This window comes from Colossoma macropomum, unplaced genomic scaffold (assembly GCF_904425465.1).
Source record: "Colossoma macropomum unplaced genomic scaffold, Colossoma_macropomum, whole genome shotgun sequence".
NCBI lineage: Eukaryota > Metazoa > Chordata > Actinopteri > Characiformes > Serrasalmidae > Colossoma > Colossoma macropomum.
Window position 1 is genome coordinate 31,979,156 of NW_023494799.1, and position 20,757 is coordinate 31,999,912.

The following is a 20,757-nucleotide window of genomic DNA, read 5'->3' on the forward strand; positions in this document are numbered from 1 at the left end:
ATGCATGAAAAATATGAGATATTAGTATCGCCTCACAGTTCTCATTTGGTTGCATCCCTAATATGAATACTTTCTGTCTGGACTGCAAGACGTGATGCAGTGCAGTAATGCAGTCTTAAACTTAGCCTAGGGCTGCATGACACAGGCAAAAATATCATATTGTGATTATACTGAAATTTATATAAGCATTCATGTATTTAAAACACCTTGATGAGCATTTATGTAACATTTTTTAAAAAGCTTGCTGTATTATTATGACTAAAATTATGTTTTTCGGATAACATGAATCACTTAATTTGTTAAAATACCAAAAGATACTCATTTGACATGCATCGGCTTGGTCAGGATTACAGACGGCATGATACCACTTTTTCCTTTCCGATTTTCAGATTTTTTTTGACCAACACTGAATCCTTGGGTGTCGTCCAATTCCCAGTGTCCATGTGATAGTTCTACTGAGCTTTAAAATGAGATATTTTAATTGAAGCACTTCACTTTAGATTATCTAAAAGTGGCCTATCATGCTCAAAGTACTACTTTTTTACCCTGGATATCCAATTATCTAATATCAGTGTCTGATATCGCATGTATGCTATTCCCAGTTTTGAAGCTCACAGCACACAGTGATTAGTTAGAGGACTCGACTTTATGCTGCATCAGAGTGGTCAATATTGTGATAACCACTAAAAAAACAATTTATCATGCAGCCCTAGCTGAGCCAAATGTTTTTGAGAATGACGATGGCAATGTTGATTCTATGAGTTCTCTTTCTCACAGAAATTATTTTCTGTGGATGATTTTTTAAAGATATAACATTAAGACTTGGTCCATAGTCTGGCGGCCTAAAGTGCAGTGTTTGGGGTTATTCAGGTTACAGTAAGGACAGTCATCATCTGTACTTAAGCTGGAGTGGAAAAATACTTTAACATGTACTTTACTGTACATAATGTAAATTAAAACGCAACTAATCACTGGCTATATTTCTGCCTTTCTGTAGGTTTGCATTTTTTAAGATGCTTTTCACATTAGATGAAATGTGTGTACTTGAGGAAGGCAATTCACAGTGCTTTCCAAAAAGTGTAAGAAAAAGTTACTAGCTCCTCAATAAAGTTACCTCACTACTATACACCTCCTCACAGTGGCTGTCTGCGAGGCCTGACGCCTGCCTGGCTCCTCCAACTGTCCTACAGTTGGAAACTCACCTCACGCAAACATGCTAATTGGCCCTGACTCAAGCTCCCCTGGATTGCTAGTGTAACCATAACATACCCCCACTGCAAATAAAAAAACAACATCTGGTGAAAAAAACAAAACAAACAAAGCCATCTGAATTAAAGATGGGCAATATGACAACAATTTAATAAGACAATACTTCAAGAAGTTTTCACGATACACAGTATATGACAATATTTACTTTTTCTGACATCTGATCTGTTGGAACAGACGAGAAAGTGCCACATCTAAAAATATTATCAAAAACTATGAATACAATGATTTGTACTCAACATTCAGGTGGGCAATATGGCAGAAAGTAAAACATCACAATACTTCAAGACACTTTTATAAAACACATGATCATCATGATTTTTTTTATTTAATAAGTTGGAACAGACAAAATACAACCTGTAGTGCCACATACAAAAAATACTACAATAATAATAAACCTAGAACTACAATGATTTTTATTCAATGATTTTTTCAAATTCTGACAACTACAATATACTCAGAAAAACATATTGTGACATAATTTATCACAATTACAATAAATATTCATATTGCCCAGCCTTAATCTGAGTATAGTGTATGTATAATTTGTCTCTTTATTCTTATCCTATTGTTGTATGTCTATGATCTCCAATCTCTTATTCCAGTGCTAATCCATCCTGGAAACCATATAGTTGACAATATGGAAAAAGAGACGTAAAATTGAAAAATTTAACGAACAAAAAGAAAACCTAACAGATTATATAGGTATATAACAAAGTGTCAAAACACTTTAATAATTCCTTCATTCTTTTGCAGCAGCTAGTGCAGACATGTTCAAACTGTTTTGGCAGCAGCAGATAAACAGTAAAAAAATGTTGGGCACATGAAACTATTTGCAATTTGTATATGATTTCTACAAGGGACTTTAGACAAGCGATTTTTACCCACTGGTTAAGTATCAAAAGGAAGCACAACACCCAAGAACTTCTCCACTACAGATTTGATACCATTTGAAAACATGTCTTACTACATCTGCAGAATACAGCAAAACAGAAAGAAAAAGGAGTAGGACACAGATGCCAGCTATAGCCACAGAGACAACAGAAAAGTAAGAAAACTAACTTCCCTGCAGGCTTAAACCATTTACACCATGTATGTAATCATGTACACTTTTTTTCTTAAGAAAATACAAAATTGTTTACCTTAACCCTATCAAACCACTCTGGTCGTCTCGCTGGTGCTACAATTTTTACACCGAGAAGATATAAAATATATATATATATATATATATATATATATATATATATATATATATATATATATATATATATATGGCACAGTATCACACAGTATTTTCATTTGCCCTTTTATTGCATACTGTACATATGTTCTGTTTTTAAGCCTGTTATAATTTGTTGCAGTTACAAATGCACACAGACTGCATAGTAGATGATAAATGTAGTATATATTTTCTAAATTTGGATATATTTCTCTGTCTCTTCTTTCTTTTACTTAGTATTTATATAGTGCTAGTATAGTAACTTGTAGTCTGGGAGGTCATGTAGAGAAAGAATTTCATTGTGCAGTGTAACTGTCTGTTTCTCTGTGCATATGACAGTAAACTCCTGAATCTTGAATCTCAATCACACAAAGCTCACGACTGCAAACATAAAGTATTCATGAGACTGAGCATTTTTACCTTTTCTGAGCTGTGTGGGACCTGAGTATTCACCTTTCTAAGGTATAAAAATGTCTCTGTCTGCTCCTCCTTCTGCTGTGCTGTGGCTGTTGTGATTGTTTACAAGCTCCATGCAGTCAGAGTCTGAGAGTGAAGTAGGAGTTTATGAAAGCAGAGCTGCTCTGCACGTTTAAAATCTCAGGTGAAACTGCAACTTGTCTGAAACAATTGTAGTGACGGCATTTCACAGTGTCCATGATATCGTTACGAAGGGCAATTAAAATTGTGGTATACTGAATTACCAAATACCAGCACGTTTCGTACTATGATGCACAAACCATAAGTACGTATCGAACTATGAATTTTGTGTATTAGTTCACCCCTATTCTGTATTAAATTTTCATTCCTTTTGCCTGACATACACACAGCATACACTTAACATACGCTCTCAATGTGCTTTCAGTGATGTTCCCTGAGCTCTGGTCAGTTTTCTACAGAGGAAAACAGACACTATATCATAAAGGGGTAGAGAACCTGCTGATGGTTTCAGGTTTCCGTCAGGAGCAGCTTTCAAAGTGCATCTAAAAGCAGGGCCATTAGTGGGTGCAGGACAGACCTGAGTCAAAATATAACACTCGCACACTTCTACAATCCTGACCCAGTCAAAACAAACAGAGCTTTCACCAAAAAACCTTGCCTGTTAACGTAGGCACAGGGGTTTATTTTCTGACTGAGGCACATTTCAGCTGAATCCCTGAGCCACGGGGCCGGTCACTGTGGACACTGCGTGGGCGCTGACTGTCCGCACCTCCGGCTACCCACAGTGTTGCTTCAGCTGGCCTGTGGTCCAAGCAAGTGCTGAGGAGTGGCCCTAGTGGGCTAGCGGCAGCGGAAACAGGGGATTCTTCAAGGTCCGACGAGAAGAAACAACAGCGTATAATCGTCGCCTTCTTTATTTAACTCTCTCTTTTCAGGCCCACCATTTACTCAGAGCAAACATGCTATTCTGCTTAAGTGAAATATAATCAGCCCCAGTTCTCATTTAGGTAATTCACCATTTCTGAGCTACTGGCCATTACACTACATCGGCTAGGAAAGTCTGCAGCAGTGCTGAAAATAGTAACTAAGTAAATAGTAGTAAATAGTAAGTGGCTTAAGTGTGCCTGCATTACATTTACACGCCTGTGATTTTCTTCTCATGCTGATAGATCTGAGATCAGTACACACAAAGCAATCACTGGCAGACTGCAAATTACAAAACTGATTCAGGACATTAAGTCATGAGAGGACATTGAGAAGACCATAATGAAATGACTAAGCGTCTGCAGGATTGTTCTTAAACACTGTGGGCGAAGCAGTAACGGGAAACGTTCTGAGAAAAAACTGTAACGGGAAATATTCTGGAAAACAAAAAAGTGGCTGCGGCTGCACTTCAGCAAAAATACAAGTACTGTCTTTTAAAAACTGTTTAACTGTTAAATCCTTTTTCTCCACTGAAAACTACACAATGGCAGTGAAACACTTGACTGATTTCATTCATTTTGAGTTCTGCCAAAATCTCCTGTCATCCTTTATATAAACAGATCCATCATTCATCATCTGTATCTAAAAAACTGGAAAAGTACACAAAGAATGAAAAGCCTACTGGGAAAATCTGAGCTGAAAATTCGCCAAAAATCATAAGCTGTGATACTTAATGCTTATGGCTATAAGATAAAATCTTGGCCATTTTTGACCATTTTAAATGACAAGTTGTCTGTTTCTTTTAGGCTACTTCTGAAGCCATGTTTGTATAGATGCCATTAGGTTAATTAACCCTGTGTTGTGTCTCCTAAACGTCTCCTAAACCATTCAGGCCTTTTAAAGTTGCAGAAAACCGCAAATCTGTCAAGTCTCTGGCTCCATGCAGGCAAAACATCAGGCATGCCATTTCTCTGTAGTAACTTTATAGTCCTGGATCACGCACCTTCCTTTTCGGGTTCCCTCAAGGAGAGATTATGGTGCAGGATGCTGGCATGGCTTCTGAAAAACGCCCTAAAGGCCACACAGGAGTGAGCAGCCCAGGACAGCGGGCAGTAATGGACTGTACAGTGCATTTGCTATGAGCTGGGTAGGAGTCAGCTTTACAGAGCCAAAGATGACAGCATTACAGCCTGCACCGGAGTGTGATGGTAAATCAAACACCAGGCTCAAGAGCCAAAGGGGATTTACACAGCTGTAACAGATACTACAACAGCATGTCTCTCTCTCTCTTTTTCTCTCTCTGTCTATATTCTAGGCACCAAAACAGGAGCTTTGTCACAACCATTAAAACGTCACTGAGCTGAAGCAACATTGTGACTGAGGTTTTTACTGAAATACTGAGGGCGTGTACATACAGCAAATAGCGCTGATAACATGGTGCATGTCTTGGCAAAGCTAAAACAACACTAATTTTTGCATACAAATTTTTTCAAAAAAGTATTGAAAGTTTAGCATTCATTTATGAACAAGTTTTTTTTTATTTAGTGATTAACCTACAACACAGAAACTACTATAAATATGTAATTTTTTCCTTGAAATATTTCCATATCTGGGTTTACTTAAATCTGGCTTTACGTGATACGCAATTTCAGCTGCTTGTGTCCTCACACAGTAGCAATATTTATTGATATTGTGATGAACAATGTGACATTATATCACTTACATCACATTACATACTCTTTTCGCAGCGTACCGTGGATATGATCAGTATGTAAAGAACCATGACCAATGGTGTTCTCTGCGGTCACACGTCAAAAACTTTTGATATGTGATTCATTTAATTTTTTATTAAAAACTACACAAGCCCTATTCAAATGCTTGTTTAAGTAACTAATACTAAGCTGAGTTCAAATGTCCGCTTATTTGAATATCCCCACCCATTCCTACCACAGAGCAGATTCTGACTGACTGGATGAAGATAAATTTTGCTCTAAGTTAAACAGTTCTGAGCAGAACTATCTGCTGTTATATTTGGCTTGTTATTGTGGTTAGATGAGCTTGTGTTTGGAGTTGCTCACACTGGCTTTCCACCCACAGCACATACACGTGTGTCTGTGGGCTCAAAGAGAAACATCAGGCAGGGTGTTTATGCTCGGACTACACAATCCACAATGCCAATGTCTCCTGTGCATGGATCTGTTTATTATTATTTGCTTAATCCACAAGTTATTTGGTGGTTCTGTCAAACAGAGCATCAGCTAAACAAGCTGAGCCTCAGAGGAAGCTGGAACAGAAACATGTGCCCTGTTCCTTTCAATATAACTACATCTATAAACAAACAGACACCACAGGAGAACAATTAAAGAATAACAATTTTTTTTACACTGTGTTTGAATCAACGCATGAGCACGGTGTGTTTCGGGAATCTCTCCATTCCTGTTTCAGAGATGCTTCAAACCCCAGATGTACACAGGCCTCTGAGAAGAGCGCTCACTTACAGCCAGAAACACAGGACTGGGATAAAGAGAGCTATACAGACAGAACTGTGACTCAAAAAGAGAGAAAAGTAGAGAGAAGGAAATAGAGGGAAAAGGGAAAGAATGGCAGAAAAAGAAAAAGGACAGAGGGGCAGAGGAGACTTACAGAGAGGAGGAAAAAGGGAGAGACAGAGGGATAGTGAGAGTGAGAGAGAGAGACAGATTGAGAAAGGAAGAGAAAGAAAGAGACAGAAAGAGCGATGGAGAAAAAGCAAAATGGAGAGATAGGAAGGGAGAGAGAGGGAGAAAGAAGAGAAAGAGCAACCAAGGAGTGTAAGAGCTAAAGGGATGGGAAGAGAAAAAGTGAGAGAGAGAGAGTTGAAAGAGGGATAGAGAAAGAGTAAAAAGAGAAAAAGAGGGAGAGAGAGAGAGAGAGACAGGTAGTAAGTGGTAAAAAGTAAAAAGGGAGTGAAAGAGAAGATAAAAGGGATGGACAGTGACAAGGTGACAGAGACAGAATGAAAAGAGAGGGTGAGAAAGAGCAACAGAGAAAGGGACAGAAAGAGATAGCAGAGACAGCAGTTGAGAGAAAGAGAGAGAGTTAGAAGACAGAAAAAGTCACAGAAGAAGACTGATAAAGAGAGAGAGACAGGATAAAGTGTGAAGAGAAAGAGAGAGAGAGTGAAAGAAAGAAAAGGGAGACAGAAAGAAAGAGGGTGGAGGGAGAGAGGAGAGACTGTGCAATATGGAAGAAGAGAGAAGGAAAGAAAGGAGAAAGAGACAGCAAGGAGAAAGAGACAGCAAGCAAAAAGGAGGAGAGATAGTGATTGAGAGAAAGTGAAAAAAGAAACAAAGGAAAAAGGGGTTAAAGAGAATGAGAAAGAGACAGAGAGAGAGAACAAGACAGCAACAGAGAAAGAAATAGGGTTAGTGAGAGACAGACAGATACGTACCAATAGGGAGAAAGAGCGAGAGTTAGCGAGACAGAAAGAGTGGCAGAGAAAGAGTGAAAACAGAGAGAGAGAGAGAGAGCAAAAGAGAGAGAGAGAAGGGACAAACAGCAATAAGGAAGAAGAGAGAGATATTGAGATAGAGAGAGAGAGAGAGGGAGAGAGAGAGGTGGGAAGTTTGCACTAATCCCCTTAAGCATTAATATATCGGCAGAGCTTCTCTCCAACACTTGTAAATCAGCAGGAATGTGGCGTGTTGTTTTTGGGCCGAGTGCAGGCGAACTCCTCTGGTTTGGTTAGATTTATGTCTCCAGACATCGCCCTGAGCTTACTATTATTTTAACTGAGGGCTTTGATGCCTGAATCAAGTGTTCCAATGCAACATATAATATCAGATAGATTTAATTACAGAGCCTTACATGCTAGCACAGCTGCTCTGCAGCAAAACCTCCTTTTTGTATTGGGATGTAAAATGTCGGACTTAGATCACTGTACACTCTAAGTGGGTTTTTATATGGGATTGTAGCCGTTACACCATTATTGTCACGATGAACAGTAACAGCCACGTTTCTGCCTTTTCAGCGTCGGTGCTACATACAGCACAGTTATGCATGCGAGGCCTAAGACTCCATACTCCAACTTTTGTGGTCGAGAGCAAGTTTTGATATTCTTTGGACACATCCCGGTTGCTCATTACTTTAGTGATTAACATGTAAAAATATGCCTTTTTAAGGCTCTGATCATCAGAAATACATAATATATAATGTATAAAACCCTTGTGATTAATGTTGGATATAAAAGATCAGGCTTGACTTCCTCTCCCAGTTTCTAATGGTATCTAGGCCATTCATCCTCAGAGCTGGTCTTGCTTTAATGACTGCATTCAAGCTCTAGAAAAAGCTTCATCTTGTCTTTTGCAAAAGGAGAAGGAAAAAAAAAGAAAAAGGGGGATGTTGTGTATTTACAGCAGATTTTTATCCGGCAATCAACATAGCCGCCTATAAATAGTCTGAAAAATGAGCAGGCGTCCTGCTTTCACTTAGCGCTGTATATCTAATCTCTGGCCTCCTTCAGGCTAGCCGGCCAGGCCCGAGAGAAAGCTCCGATTAAAGAGAAGAGGGCATCTTCCAGAGCCATCGAGCTAAATGTTTACAAAGAGCTGCTTAGATGTATGGAAGTCGCAGAGCCATTACTGGCCGTGCAGGAGAGCGTTCCCATGTGAGGGAAAATGAAAATAATTGCAGTCTCTATTACAAAGCAACAGCCTGTATTTACACAGCATATGGTGAGCCATATGACTCATGCGGAGGCTGTACATGCGCTGTAAACTGGCTCACATACAGCCTGAGATAAAGTCTCACATAGGACAGCTTTGTAAAGGTGAAATGAACCAAACTTGGCTGCCATTTCCTTTTAACCCTTAAATGTTTAAATGTTTTCACTGACTGTACACAAGTTGAGTCATTACCAACCCAGCACTTACTGCTAATACAACTTGATCTGCAAAGTGCCATGATACAGTAAACGGACAAAAAAATCATAATAAAACAACACAATAACATACATTTTGTTATATTTTTGACATTATAGTTGATCTACTAGGGCTGGCACAAAGATGATTCTTAAATGGAGAGTGAGCATCACACTTAACACTACCATTACCAGTTGATCTTAACACTAGGATGGAAACTGGGCTACCAGATTAGTCTGTTAGTTTGTTATCTAACAGATAACAGTGCTACAAATTATAGAACATGGCTGTACAGCGTACTGCTGAGATAGGCTCCAGCACCTCCGTGACCCAGGAGGATATGCGGCTTCGGTCATGTGTGTGTGTACAGTGTTACTGCCTTTTTACAATTAGAATTAACAATGGCACCAATCTGATACCGAACACATGAACATCCAGAAAATGCTGGATTGGATATTAGAGGAAAACGAACAAATTTGATCAGATTCTGCATCAAAACGTACCTAAGTTTTTACATATTTGCTTGTAGCACAATAAAACAAACAGAAAGGTAAGTTAGTTCAGATGACAATTACTGATGCACCAATCTGAAAATTATTGTCCAAAACTGAAATTCAGAACACATTGGGCCAGAACCTCCCCCCAAAATAATGTATTTATTTTTGCTATGGAATGAAATGTTACAAAAATTACAAATTATTGAGGGAAAAAACACTTTTTATTGATCAAGTTAAAACTTTCAAAAGGACAAAACGGAGCTGACAGTAAATAAAAACAGTTGACGTAAACTTACTAAAATATGTACAGAATGGCCGGTATTTTCACTGTTGATTCAATGTAGCTCCAGCTGTTTGAACGCATCTGTACTGAACAGCACAGAACAGCAGGGGTAAAAATAACATTTTTCAATATAACAGTCCAATCAATATTTCTCATTTTCATTACTATTGAAATAATTTGTGAAGTGTTGGATCCTTTTAGGAGTTTGATACTTTGTTATAGGCCAGTTTCATTTATGCAGTGAAAATTTTCAGTCATTTTTGTCTTTCAGCTGTAAACCAAAGGTGCAATTTTGGAGCATTTTTGGTTGAGAATTTTTGGTGGCCAAAATTTCAGAGCATCTCCAGTGTTAACTAGTGTTAATAGTAGCCACATGCACCCTATAGTTAACGTATGGACAACAAGTATCTACCTATTCAAGAAAGCATGAGAGATGCGTGTGGAAATACTTCACACTTTCAGATGGCCAAATTAATGAAGGTAAAAATAGTTAACTATAAAGCTTAGTAGCTTTTAAAGAAAAACATATTAGACCAGTACCAATATCAGCTGATATTTAAGGTTTTAATATCATGTCTGTATAGGGAAAAAAGTGGTAACAAGTCACCTCTAACTGTTTTTGTAATTGTTTATAATATTGGCATTTCACTTTTGGTAAATTATCCAAAAAAAAAAAAAGGCTGAGAAATAATAGAGAGGGATGGCCTATCTAAAACATAATAAAAAAGCATACGAGAAGAAATGAGGTTACATGCTGCTAGCAACATCAGGTATCCCTTTAAGGGTTAAAAAAGAGGCTCAAACATGGTGAGTGTTCCATCTGAGGCCAGCGGCATTTCCAGCAGAACATCTGTAATGCTGCTGATCCGCTCTGTAATAACTTTCAACCGTTCAAGCAGCCAACAGTGCAGTGACCAAAATGTAGCTACATAACTGGCTACTTTTCAGGAACAGTTGGAAGCCAAGAGATGAAGAGAGGTAGAGAGGAAAAGAGAGAGAGAAAGAGAAAGAGAGAGAGAGTGAGTGTAAGAGAGCGGGCCTCTCAAGACCTATAAACCTTTCCTACGAGGAGCCTCATTTAGAACGAGCAAGAGAGAAAAAAAGCGAGGGAGAAATTCCCTTCTCAGGAAGATTAGTGGCTGTCCTTTTGTAGTAGGAGGTGGACGCTGAGCTTTTTCGGACACATTTTTCTCTGCCAGCGCGCTGACCCCTGGGGCGCTCCCCAGGCAGCCCGGGACCGGCCGTGAGGCTGCGCCGCCCGCCTCCGTCAATTACTCACTGTCGCCACGGCGACTTCGTCCAGTTGATAAAGGAAACTGTCCTTATCGCTAAGCAGCCTCTCTTAAAAAACTATTTACGCAACTGAGCCCTCAACCATCCATCCAGCTCTATCCCTCTCTTTCTCTTTCTCTAAGAGACCCTTCAGAAGAGTTTGAAGAATGCACAGTCTCCCATATATGCTGCTAACACAAAAGCTGTGAAAACAAGTGATTTTGATAAGATTCCTTTAAATAATTGCCTCCATTGTATAGATTTTTTTTCTTTTAGCACTTGTTCTGTACACCAGGCGGGTGTAAGTCATGATCAATGAAAAAACTGGCCAACTAATAGGGATATACATAGGTACTTGAGTTAACTACTACTACTGTATTTGCCAGTATCCGAATGCTGAAATTACTATTCAGTTATTCATTACGTTTCATTACAGGAAATTGAGAGGCTAACTTTGCTACTCTAAAATATAAGTTCCAATGATGCAATGACTGAGAAGGCAGAGATAATACAGCTTTCTCGCTAACATGAGTTTACTCTAGTAGATGTTGACCAGGTCCAGAAACAGTGACAATACATTTCTCTGACAAACTAACACGTTGGCACATCGTCCACTGAGGTGAAAAGACCACTTGTAAGAAAACCATGAGTCCTCATCAGCATTAAATGATGTACCAGTTAGCTGTAGTGTTAGCTCACAGCTCATCTGAAGAAGCAGCCTCTGCTACTCTTCCAAAACGAAAACCATTTCCCTTGGTTATTTTTAGCACTAAAACATGTTTTCAAACATGTGGTGCTAATACAAAAGATAAGCTTGCAGCCCTACACAATTTTTTTTTTCTTGTTCAGTTGACGTTTTTCTTTTCCTTGCATTTATTATCCCTTATGTCATCAGCTCAATGTAGTAAATAATGTAGGATATTAACTAAAATTGAAGGTCTTGCGATTTGAAAATTGCTTTCTTTTTGTGATTGTGATTCAAATTGTGATGTTAAAATGATTCATCTTTCACTCCTATATAATTAACCAGAGATTAGAATAATTGTACAAAGGGAGTGGTTAAATACAGGTGAAGCAATAACAAAAATATAACGTGGCGGGTGAAAGAGAATAAAAGATCAATGATTTGCATAGCACCAGCACTTCAATTCAATAACATTAATTATTGGCCCAAGGCTAATCAAACTGAAGAGAAAATTGGTGTTACTGTACATCCTTGCTGTCCATGTCCTTGAGCTAGTGTGCTTGAGTGTGTCAGACTGTAGTGGGATGCTCTCCAGTGATGTGTCCAGGACGCTGTAAGCGTTGGTGTGAGCGCTCCCCTCAGGGCCATCCCGACTCAGCAGAAACAACGCTCCGCCTCAGCCCATCAATCTCCCTCCTACACCACACACTCACTTTGGCCATGATGTATGTCATAAGCCACCAAACCCAGTTAATCAAATCATTACCGGCTGACGCCCGCGCCTGCCGGCCCGCCCGCCCACTTGCCTGCCTACTCGCCCGGGGTCTGGACCCGCAGTCAGAAAGACAGAGGCAAAAAGGAAAACAGCTCTTTTTAGGGAATAAAAAATTAAATTTACTTGTTTTTATGTTCAGGAAAATACAGAGTCTTAAGAATATCAATGCAACCTACAAGGTCCCTGTGAATATATTCTGCTTTTTAAACCAAGAAAAACTCTAGTTTTTGTTACATTAACAGATATTAAGAACATCTTTTCCATTTCAGAGATTATAATGGCATCAAAATGCAACGGCTGCAGTTCAAACCACTCCAAAAAACCTGCAGCCTCTGAACTGTGTTCACTGCGAGGTGTGAACACTGGCAGATTCTCATTCGTGTTTCTCTCTCTTGCTTGCCCCAGACAGATGCGTGCTGTCAGAAGAGATTGTGGCGCTCGTTTAGCTTCATTAATAAAGAGCAGTAGACGGCGCTGCGCTGAGGGCCGGGCAGAGCTGCTGAAGCAGGCCAGCGCTGGCCTGGGCCACTATAAACCACACAGGAGGTGCCACTTCAAAGCAGCCTTCCTCGTAACCTGCACATAAATACAGCGGCAGCCTCTTGCAGCCGGAATCCCAGCGTCCAGTAAAACGGACGGGAGCAGACACCTGGTCCCGCGTTAATTGACTCCGGGCATTGTTTTCACTTTTAAACAAAGTGACTTGCGCCCGCTTCATTATACACCAGCATTTCCATAGAGAGCCGGGGGGACAGGACCTGCTAACGTAAAACAAATGACCGGTCCCCGTGATAAATGGTTCTATTAGCAAACCAGATTGTTAAACTCAGATATAACGGGAGCGAGGGGGGAGTGTTGGAGGCCGCCCCATTTGTTTTCCATCGGGAGCTGCAAATAGTTTGGGTGGGTGTTTTTTTTATGTGTAAATAACATATTAAAAGTCTGCATTAGCCGTGTTCTTTGATAGAGAGGAAATTGTTCAGAATAAATAACGCTGGACAGGGGCATAAAACAGAAGGGGGGTTTAATAGAGCCGGCCGGGCCGATGCTCTGAGGTGGGCATGACTTAGGTGACAAGAAGCCTGCGGCCTGCTGTAAAGCACATGCTGACAATAAAGCCCTGTAACAGGGCTGTATATTAAAAGCGTCTCGCCTTTCGGCGGAACACGCACCCCGGTTCAAGGACCCTCGTCTCTGGGGCCTGCGCTGCTCCGTGCTCGCTGCATATTCACTTATCAGCGTCTGGAAGGCGGAATAATAATAGGGATTACTGTGATAAGTAATTGCCCTGTCGTGGCGTGCTGGCAGACAGCTGAGGCTCTTTAGCGCTCACGCGGGACCTGGATGCTATTGCCCATCCCATGGCGGCTGAGGCTTCTCTGTTTATTTAGATTGCAGCACTGCGATTCTTTCTCCCAGAGAGCAGGGCCAATAGGGGTCAGGGGAAAACAAGGGCAGCGCAGAGCCGTCCACTCGGAGTCTGGGTGGAATTTAGAGTGCAACGTTCAGCTTTTCGCTGTTTTTCTATGTGAGATACAGGATGTAGGACAAAAAACTAGTGCTGGATGTTACTGATGCAATTTAATGTCTTAATACTTCATGGTATCACAGTATTTGTTGATATTCAAGTTTTGTTAATAAAGTTACAGAACCCATGCGTCATGAGTACTAAAAACGAATATCATTAAAAGAAAAGTTTTTTTAGTAAAGGCAATGGTTATTTATAGAACTGTAACAGCTCAAAGAACCAACTTGCACAGGTAAATGGTTGTTCTCTGTGTTGGACAACCTGTGCTTTAAAGAACCTTTCGCTACTGCTATAATTCAATTGCTATTTTCTTTTTTTGCTAAGAATAAACAAACCTGACAAAGCTTCATTTTATTGGATTGTTTCATTTTGTTTTCTTCCCTTCTTCCCTTTCTTCCCTGGTTGGTATAGTGTAATGGGTAACACCTCTGCCTTCTACGCTATAGACAGGGGTTCAACCCCTGTCTGGGTAAGCACCGTACACTATACCAGTAAGAGTCCTTGGGCAAGACTCCTAATACTACCTTCGCCTACCTGTGTAAAATGATCAAACTGTAAGGCGCTCTGGCTAAGAGCGCCTGTTAAGTACCGTAAATATAAAACCAGAGAGAACATTGTCAAGCAGACAAAAACCAATGCAAATATTTCAGTGTCACTATTGCTTTTCACTCAGCATGAAATTTAGCAGTGCTAGTGTGATTTGAACCTATTTATTAGGATTCACCACTATTTTAAACTTTTCAACATTACATATAAGAACCCAGAAGACTTGTGTAGTTTTACTGGTCATTTGGTATAGTAAATAAAATGGCTATTGGGGTTGTAGGCATTGTGGCCACTGGTTCCAATCACCACGTAAAGACATCTGAGACTGAAGAAGCTAATATTTAAGCTGAGTAGTTATTAGAGAGAGGAATTTTAGTTGTCGGTACACCCACATACACATCTGGAGCTGACTGACCCTCATCACTTTCTCTTCAGTCTGACTATGGGAATGTATAGGGCAGCAGGAACAGAACAAAATCTTAATTCTGTTCTGCTCTGAGGGGGCTTAACCAGAGCAGATCAGTGTGCAAAGTCTCCTGCCTCACCAAGGCCACTTAAACACATGACCTCAGCATGTGGGTTTGAATCGGCCTCATTCAGCTGTGCCACTGAGACTCAATAAGCAGGCCGGATCATATTAAGCTTATGATTTCAGCTCTGGGCGCGATCAGATGTCGTTTTAATTACCATTAGCTCAGATTTGAAACACGCTCCTTTCTAACAAGACACTCATTGTAAAGGAGATTTACTGGTTAATGCACTAAACATGCATCTGCTTCTTTACTAAGAGAAAGCGGAAATCACAACACTCACCTTTCTCGCCCAGAAATATGTAAGATGTGTTTGTTTATTATTTTTAAGAGTCATTAAATAGCCAAATAGTCATTATATAGCCAAATAACTGTTTATGAATCTTATGATGTTGAAGCCACTTCCAGCAGCTTCTTTTGTCCATGCACTTTAAGGGGCCCATATCATGGAACAATGAATTGTACTTGCTTTTTTTGTTCAAGTTTCAAAACGTATGGTTTACTGTTTCTGTACAAAGACCTTGATGTAGAACGTTGGAATAAGTGCACAATTTTGAATATTAATTGTCATAACTTTTTTGGTTTTAATTTTTGTATGTTTCTAAAACTTTCTGTTGTTTATTTCCAGGTTTAAATAAAAAATGTGTCATAATTTTTGCACAGACTACATTTATGTAGTTTTTTTCCAGCATGCTAAATTCAGCATATAAGCAGTAACTGTGTGTTAAAATGTGCAGAATTTTCTCTGTGGAGGATGTGTACTTTGTTTGATATAATAGCTAATACAGAGATACCTTTACACACACACACTCACACATACCCCCACACACACTTACATTTTAATGGAATTTAAAGAGAAAATATTTTTTCCAAGTAATTTTGGGCCACTTCCGTTGGTACATACATCATGAAATTTTGACACAACATTCAAATTCTATCAAAGTTTTGTCCCGACGGTGATTATACATACACATATATATATATATATATATATATATATATATATATATATATATATATATATATATAGACAGAGTATATAAATATATGTACACACAGTACAGAGTATATATCTTTTTTCTATATATTTTTTTTTAATTCCTTGTACGTCTGGTAGTTGGCAAATAAAGACTCTGACTCTAAAGGGGTCAGAATCTTTAAAAGAGTATTCAAACATTTTCAGCATACAGGCCACTATTCAGAATCAAAAAACTTTGAAACCTTAATAGTCATTTTCCAAATGCCCCAATTCCATGCATTTCTTTACTGAACAATTAATGACCATTTCTTAATAATGGCAGGCCACCAAACTCCTTCATTAATTTGTAAAAACGCCACAAAATCAAATGCACTATTTCCATTTCAAAAAGTAGCCCTCAACTGCCATCTCTGTCAATCTCATGTCGTCCACTGCTCGGGCTGCCATTTTGACTAATTTATAACATTTATACTCTGGAGGTAAGAACAAGGTCTTTCAGCCTCATTATTCGTCGCTTTCATCACTCTCCTGCAGACATGTTTAAAACATGCTCGCTCACTCTCACTCTCTCTCCCCACCCTTGGGTTCTGGACACACAAGAACGCAACACAGAGGGAAGTGTGCACTGCCCAAAAACACATGACACAGTTTCAAGCTGTAATTATTGCTCACCTTTGGCATACACTGATGTTTACTGTGTATGTTAGGTGTGTTACCTCAAATTCCATTATGGTACTGTGCTACTTTAACTGGCTTTAAATTCGGCCTGGGCATGAATGACAACTTAATGGTCCTGAATTTACCTTTGGTTTGAGCATTTGTAGGTCCAATCAAAAGAAGAAAGGACTACTAAGCAGAATATTTCAAAAGCCAGTTTCTATATGATGCAGGATTATATTCAGTTTGCCTTCTCCTCCAGAATCACACTGTTATATTTAAAAATACCTCACCATATCCTAATATACCTACATTATACAATCAATATTATTACTAGGCCTTCTACATAAGTAATGCCATTTAACTGTCATGTTTCCACTGTGTGGGCCACTTCCAAACTCTTTAACAATTAATTTCAGACTGCTTTAACAATTCATGGCTTTTTTCTTTCCTTCATTATGGCAGGCCACCAAACTTCATTAATGCAAAAAACGCCTGATATTCACAAGCACTATTTCCATTTCAAAAAGTAGCCCTCAACTGGCGTCTTTGTCAATCTCGCAAGGGCCGTGTCGTCCACTGCTCGGGCTGCCATTTTGACTAATTTATAGCGTTTATACTCTGGAGGTAAGAACAAGGTCTTTCAGCCTCATTATTCGTCGCTTTCATCAACTCTCCTGCAGACATGTTTGAAACATGCTCTCTTATTCTCTCCTTTCCACCCTCTCCCCTCCTACTCCTCCTCCCTCTGCTGTAACTTTTCATTACAGTCTCAACACTTGTCCCATCACCTGTTCAGCCCACTCTTGAAAATAAAGGTGTAAAACAGTTCTTTGGAGTGTTGCCATACAAAAGCCATTTCAATGAATGCAAACTTTTTGAGCAGGTAGCACTGGTGCTACGTTTCAGTGGTGTAACACAAATGAAAATTTTGTAGCACTGAAATAAAAGCTATAAAATAATTCTTTTAAATAATATCTAATTCCAATCAGTGGAACAATTTGTCATTTTAACTGTAAAAAAACTGTAGCAGTATGCAAAAGGTTTGGATTATAATGTGCAATTTGAAAAATAATGTATTTTTTCTGTAATAATCCAGATTAAGGTTTTAATTTTTCGCATGATTAAATGAGGCAAAATACCGACAGAACCCACACCAGCAGGATTTTGTGTCACAGATTTTAAAATGGATATTTTGCTACATAAACGTGAGCTCAGTGTTGTTTAGTATGTGAGTTTTAACTTAATCAGCTAATTCTAAAAAGGGACATAGGTTAAAGATAGCAAAGGCTGAAGCCAGAGGGGTGCTTTAGCTTCTGAATCCAGACGTTTTTGGGACACCTAATTTTTTTCAGCACAAACATGTTAAAATTCCAAATCATTGCTGGTTGTACATATGACGTTACAGGCCCAAACTGAACAACTTGCATTTTGTACATCGCAAGACCCACTGTTTACAAATATCTGGATGTTCTCTGGTGGTTGTGGGGAAATGTGGTAAAACATTCAATGTTGCACATGCCTTTTATAGTAAATATAAGCACATAGTTCCCGAATTACACAACCGACTACAATTACAATGCGCACTAGCACTTGATAACTTATTTGAATGGAAATGTTTACACTACACAGAGAGTTCTTTTGCACGCCTGTGACTGTGTTTTATTACATATTCACAAAGAATTAACGTCTCCTAGCACCACCAACAATATTCCCACATTGCACAGCCCTGTATTTTTGGTTACCTTTCAATGGATGGTTCTTTATCCTGCCGTTTTTTCAACGTAAACTCTTTCTACTACCATAGACGAGTTTCCCTGAAAACACACTGACTCAAATCTTACAACAAAAGCCAAAAGGCAGGTTTTCTGTACTTTTACTAACTATAATATATATTTTTGAAGAATCAATCATTCAAAGGTTCTTGAGGGACCCAAAGGTGGATCCATGGCATCGCTCCAAAGAACCCCTTTAGAACCCTTTTTATTTTTAATAGTGTAGCTTCTGGCGGAAGAGGCCTGTCTGGGGGATGGCCAGTTTCTCAGTATTAATGAAGAGTACTCATAGTAAGATGTATTAGGATTCCTATCAGAGCGCCACTGAGGTTCACCTTTGACTCCTGAGGGACTTTTGGCTGGCCGATTAAAGCCATGAGTCTCCTCTCTCCAGACAGAATCTTATCTTTGAAAATGTATATTTCATACATGTACTCTTATGCACGAGTCCTATCTGTTTGCTTTATGTCCTTGGAGTCTGTGATGTATAGTGCACTGCAGGCCTCTACTGGCCTGCACTGTAAGCCACAGGGAAAGAGATAAGTGTCAGCTTGTCCATGTGGACACGCACAGTCAAAACTCCAATGTTGAATTCTTCTCTAAGGGCGCCTTTTACAAGTCTATTAGTAAAGCAACACTAATGAAGTGAGGGAGTGAAACGGCAGCTGTACCTCTAGTCAGGAGCGTAGGTGAGGGCTTTTTGGGCAGCTCGCTGAAGCCACTGCTGTCCAGGCTGGCTGTTTTACACTCCTTCTTCTCAGCGGCTGTGGAAGCGCTGCTCTCCATTCTGGCTGATTCTGTTTGAGATGAGCAAGAAGAGAGAGAGGGGGGTCAGTCAAGCAAAGGGTCAGCCTGATGCATCTAGAAACATATCCAACTACTTTGACCTGACAAAGCTGAAGGATGGACACACAGGGGTCTCGGATGGGCAACATAGGTGGGCAATTTTAAATGTAGCACTTCTACAGCATTGTGCCAAAATATTGTGATGAGTACTGTGCATCATGACATATTGATCATATTAGTAACTGAGTAACCAATCAATTATTTTTATAATTAATCAAGATTTAAAAAAGGCTTACAATGGACCAAACTGAACAAAAACAAACCAAACCAAAGCCTAGCTTTTCAAATATTCCAGAATATTTTGCTGAAAAAATATATACTAGGAAGGCTTAAAAATATGCAAAAAGATGATGTGGCAAAAATACATAGGTGAGTGAGTCCAACAGGTAAATTTTAATCATTTTTGTGTATCAGGTAATCAAGTAATCAAGTATGATTGAGTTATGGTGACAACCCAACCATAAGGTTGTATTAAAAATACACTGAAGCATATAAAGTGACAATGCAGTGCTCAGCATCTTCAGATAGAGAAGATGCCATTACACTTCTTTCCAACAGAGGGAGCTCTGTGCAACTTTTCTCAGGTGATCAGCCTCATAAAATCAAACCACCACACCAAACTGCTCATTTTAACTGAAAGCAGCCCAGTCACACTGTACTTACTGTTCAACCTCTTAATTCATGAGCCAATGATATAACAGTGCCTAGGTGAGTTAAAGTGATAACCTGACTTAGAGAACACAGAGTACAGATTTTGTCCCTTTTCTCTTGTCAATCTTATTGAAAATTAAGAGAAAAAAAGGCGAGAAGCTCCAGCAGAAGAACATTAAGGCTAAAGAATTTAATTGATCTACATCTTCAGCAAAAAGATACATATAAAATAAAGGCACAATATATACAGTACAAACCAAATATTAATGTGTGGGATTTAAATACTTTTGCAAGCAGCATTTTTCACTTTTTTTACTTTCTTTGAAATATCTGCAGACAGATAACTGATTCAGGCACTGGAAATGTAGCATTGAATCATATGGGTTCAAAATAAAAACACTGGTTGGAAAAATAAAGTGTATTATTTGTAATCCAGGAAATGTCCTTAACTTTCAAAAGGACCGAAGCACTATATAAAAACTGTGTCAGAGACAGAAGTTTTCTTCATCTCATGCACAGGTCATCCAGGTCACAGCAACCAAATGGCGCACGAGCGTTACAGCTTTATTCCGTATGATTCAGTGCTGCATCCTGGCGGGCTACAACGGCTTTATTCGTTTACTCACTCATCCATCTCTTATCTCTCTCTTTTTTTCACTCAAGGTAAGCCGATTAAGGGAGGTGCCACACTCGTGCGGCTCGGTGGCATCTGTTTGCTTTTTGTTGGGCCAAGAGTGCCGTCGCTGATATCCTGTCTCTAACCCCGCCGTTCTGAGGCCCGCACTTTGTGACGGCTTCAAAGAGCAACGCTCCCGGAGCCTCGTCCAAGGCTGGAACAGCTGCCTGACCAAATGAGGGCGGAGCTCAGAAGTGTTGTGGCCAAATCAGTCATACGAAAAATGCTCAACAAATCCTGTAATGTGTTTATGAAAAGAGGTCTTGACTTAGATTGTTTTTCATGTGTTAGAACAACACTATCGCTTCTTAA

General features: G+C 39.4%; 1 protein-coding gene across 1 annotated transcript in view; it reads right to left on the reverse strand.

The window, feature by feature from the left end:
• gli2b (GLI family zinc finger 2b) overlaps positions 1 to 20,757 on the reverse strand; it is a 107,564-nt gene that overhangs the window by 70,413 nt on the left and 16,394 nt on the right. The window contains exon 2 of the mRNA XM_036587212.1: positions 18,944 to 19,069. Within this exon, the coding sequence (XP_036443105.1) occupies positions 18,944 to 19,058 (115 nt within the window). The 5' untranslated portion in view covers positions 19,059 to 19,069. The remainder of the gene's footprint in view (positions 1 to 18,943; positions 19,070 to 20,757) is intronic.